General features: G+C 33.4%; 1 protein-coding gene across 1 annotated transcript in view; it reads right to left on the bottom strand.

Moving 5' to 3' along the window:
• Nucleotides 1-2,418, bottom strand: part of LOC106476485 (paxillin-like) — a 5,888-nt gene extending 3,470 nt beyond the window's left edge. Inside the window, exons 1-2 of the mRNA XM_013937142.2 lie at nucleotides 2,389-2,418; nucleotides 1,080-1,310 (exon numbers count right to left, since the gene is read on the bottom strand). Coding sequence (XP_013792596.2) covers nucleotides 1,080-1,310; nucleotides 2,389-2,418 — 261 coding nt within the window. The remainder of the gene's footprint in view (nucleotides 1-1,079; nucleotides 1,311-2,388) is intronic.
• Between the last annotated feature and the right edge of the window lie 474 nt (nucleotides 2,419-2,892).

Raw genomic sequence — 2,892 nt, 5'->3', positions numbered from 1 at the left:
GCAACTATAGACATGATATACATCGTAACTACGATTCTAATAACTATTATTAGCATTATTACTAGTTAATACTTTGATATGGGATTTTAGTATAATATTCATCCATAACTTAAGCTATAAACCTTGACACAGATTAATTTAAATATACTATTATTAGGTGGGTGGATCAGTAACAGACAGAACCGCCCACGATGGGGGGGATAGGATAACTTATTCCGAACAACTTTAGGTAGGTGGCCTACGCCTACACAACAACTTACTACGTTGCTAACGCGGTCATGTCAGCGTATGAATCGTTGTTCTGAGTTTCACTAGTAAAAGCGTGTCAACAGTCCGAAAAAAAACAAAAAAACGTGAAAAGGGAACTTTGTATATCTGAGGTGGTCCATTAGGAAGATCTTGTTATTTTTGTTGCGTCTTAGAATAGATAATATTTTGATGTATTGGACTATGTGCATAACAAATAAAGTTTCGCCGATGTTAAAAACTGATACAGCTTTACTGCTGTGACATGTGTATACCATTTATACTTGTTTTATGTATGTGATAACATACTTATTGTACAACATTCATTCATCTGATCGTATTGAATAATACTGCTAATGTACCATGTCGCGACATACAAATAATTTGTACAAAATACTAATAGTGAAGCTAATACATTGTATGGCTTAAATGAAGGGGCCAACTATTTGTTACACCTTTGGTTATATATGACTGATGCATCATTAGGCTTGGCTGACACAGTGATGTATTATTAAGTTTTGTTGACAGAGAGCTGTATCATTAGGCTTAGGTGACAAATTGATGCATCATTAGGCTTAGTTGACAAACTGATGTATTATTATACTTGGCTGACTCGCTGATACGTCATTAGGCTTAGTTGACAGATTAATATATCACAGGGTTCAGTTTATGACAGCAAAGAGGCTATGTTCTGGTTAATGATTAATTAATAAAACTGAATTTTATTGAAAAATAGCATAATACTTACTTTTCCATTAAAACATATACAAATTTCCTAACAAAACTTTAAATGAAAAACATTTTGTTTAACACATAAAAAAAATACTTCTTACTCTGCACACGAAACATTCCGAATGCCATTGGCCGTTTAGAGCAGAAATATAATTATCCTTGATAGATTTGTTACAGCCACCACACTTAGGCGCAAACATGTCAAAAAAGTCCTTTCGACAATAAGCTTTATCGTCCTTTTCGTGAAATCCGTCCTCCCCAAAAGGCCGACGACAATGGGCGCAGAAGAAATGTTCTTGATGCCAGGTTTTATCCAAAGCTGTCACACACTTCTGCAATTATATGTGTAGAATGTAATCAATAATACATTTAGTTTAGAAATATACAGTTTTTGCCAAATAATAATAACAACAATAAAGTTAATAACAGGGGTTAAAATAAAATAATCTAACATACAGATTGAGTCAACAACAATATTATTTAACATAAAAGATGTTTCTTTGTTAAATTTACGAAATACATTGAAACGTCATATGTATATTTAAAATATATATATACTAAGAATATTGTTTGGCGGTATCATTCAGCTGTGTCAATCTAAGAACAATATAGTCGTTAGCTTTCTTGAGAAAAGCTTTTAATGATATTCCCAAAGAACAAATGGCTGTTTAGCTAGCAGTATTTTACTTCTGCTAACACAGAAAATATGTACAACTAAAATGGTATTTGAACTCCAATCTTCTCCAGAATTATTTGTTATTCCACTTTACTGTGGTAGTAATTTTTTCATACATATCTCTATCTCCCCAAGTTTGTTTTTGTTTTGTTTTTTACAGCTAAGTACAAGTACGGTAAGATTAAAACATACTTAAAAATGGGATTCAGTATGTTTATTTCTTGTAATCAATTTGTGTGTGTGTGTGTGTGTGATTTCTGATATCTTCAGGAGTGGCCACCAGGCTTAACGCACAACAACAGAATACATACATACATGTATATTTAAAAGTAAAATCCATAAATACTAGATTTATCAGAGGGATCAATCTCCTGAAATAAAAAAACATTTGTAAAACTGACAAATTAGGACAAAATCTTTAAAGCATTGATCTATCTTGACGATTGTCGTCCTGTCAGAGTTAGATCACAGCTAATAGTTACAAAGTTCGTCGTACAACAAAATAAGGCAGTGAAAACACGTGTTTCAATATCTTGTCACAGCCAAATTTTGACAAAGCAAAGCTGAAGCTTTCGTTTCCAACATACTTACATTGCTTATTGTAATGAACCCATTCAAGATGTTGGTCCTCGATGATGTAAGTTGCTTATTGTAATGAACCCATTCAAGGGATAGTCAACGTTAATACACCGCTCATTAGATAAGTTATATAGTGTGCATACGTCAGTTGTTACCAGGATAGTCAATGTTAATACACTAGCCATTATATAAGTAATAAAGTGTGAATAAGTCAGTTGTTACTAGGATAGTGAACGTTAATACACTAACCATTAGATAAGTTATTAAGTGTGAATAAGTCAGTTGTTACTAGGATAGTCAACGTTAATACACTAGTTGCTAGATGGATTTTACAATGTGCATACGTTAGTTGTTTCCTATCTGAATAGTTATACAAATAGTTGCTGTTAAACGACGTTAGGTGGACTTCTCATATCAGTTTGTTTATTGTTGAAATTTATCGCCAACAAATCAGAGACACCTACTGTAAAGAAGCATACAGAAAACCTTAGCTATGGCTTTATCTAGATAAGTCAAGTTGAATACATCAATTATGTGGTCAGTGGGACCGTGGGCAGTCGATGAAACGAATATTAGTTGATAAATGAGTTGCCCAAGAGCTGGCGGTGGGTGGTATTGACTAGCTGCCTTCCTTCTGGTCGATCACTGTTAAATTAGGG

The sequence above is a fragment of the Limulus polyphemus genome, unplaced genomic scaffold (genome assembly GCF_000517525.1).
Source record: "Limulus polyphemus unplaced genomic scaffold, Limulus_polyphemus-2.1.2 Scaffold10707, whole genome shotgun sequence".
Lineage (NCBI taxonomy): Eukaryota > Metazoa > Arthropoda > Merostomata > Xiphosura > Limulidae > Limulus > Limulus polyphemus.
This window is presented reverse-complemented; position numbering and strand designations above follow the sequence as displayed.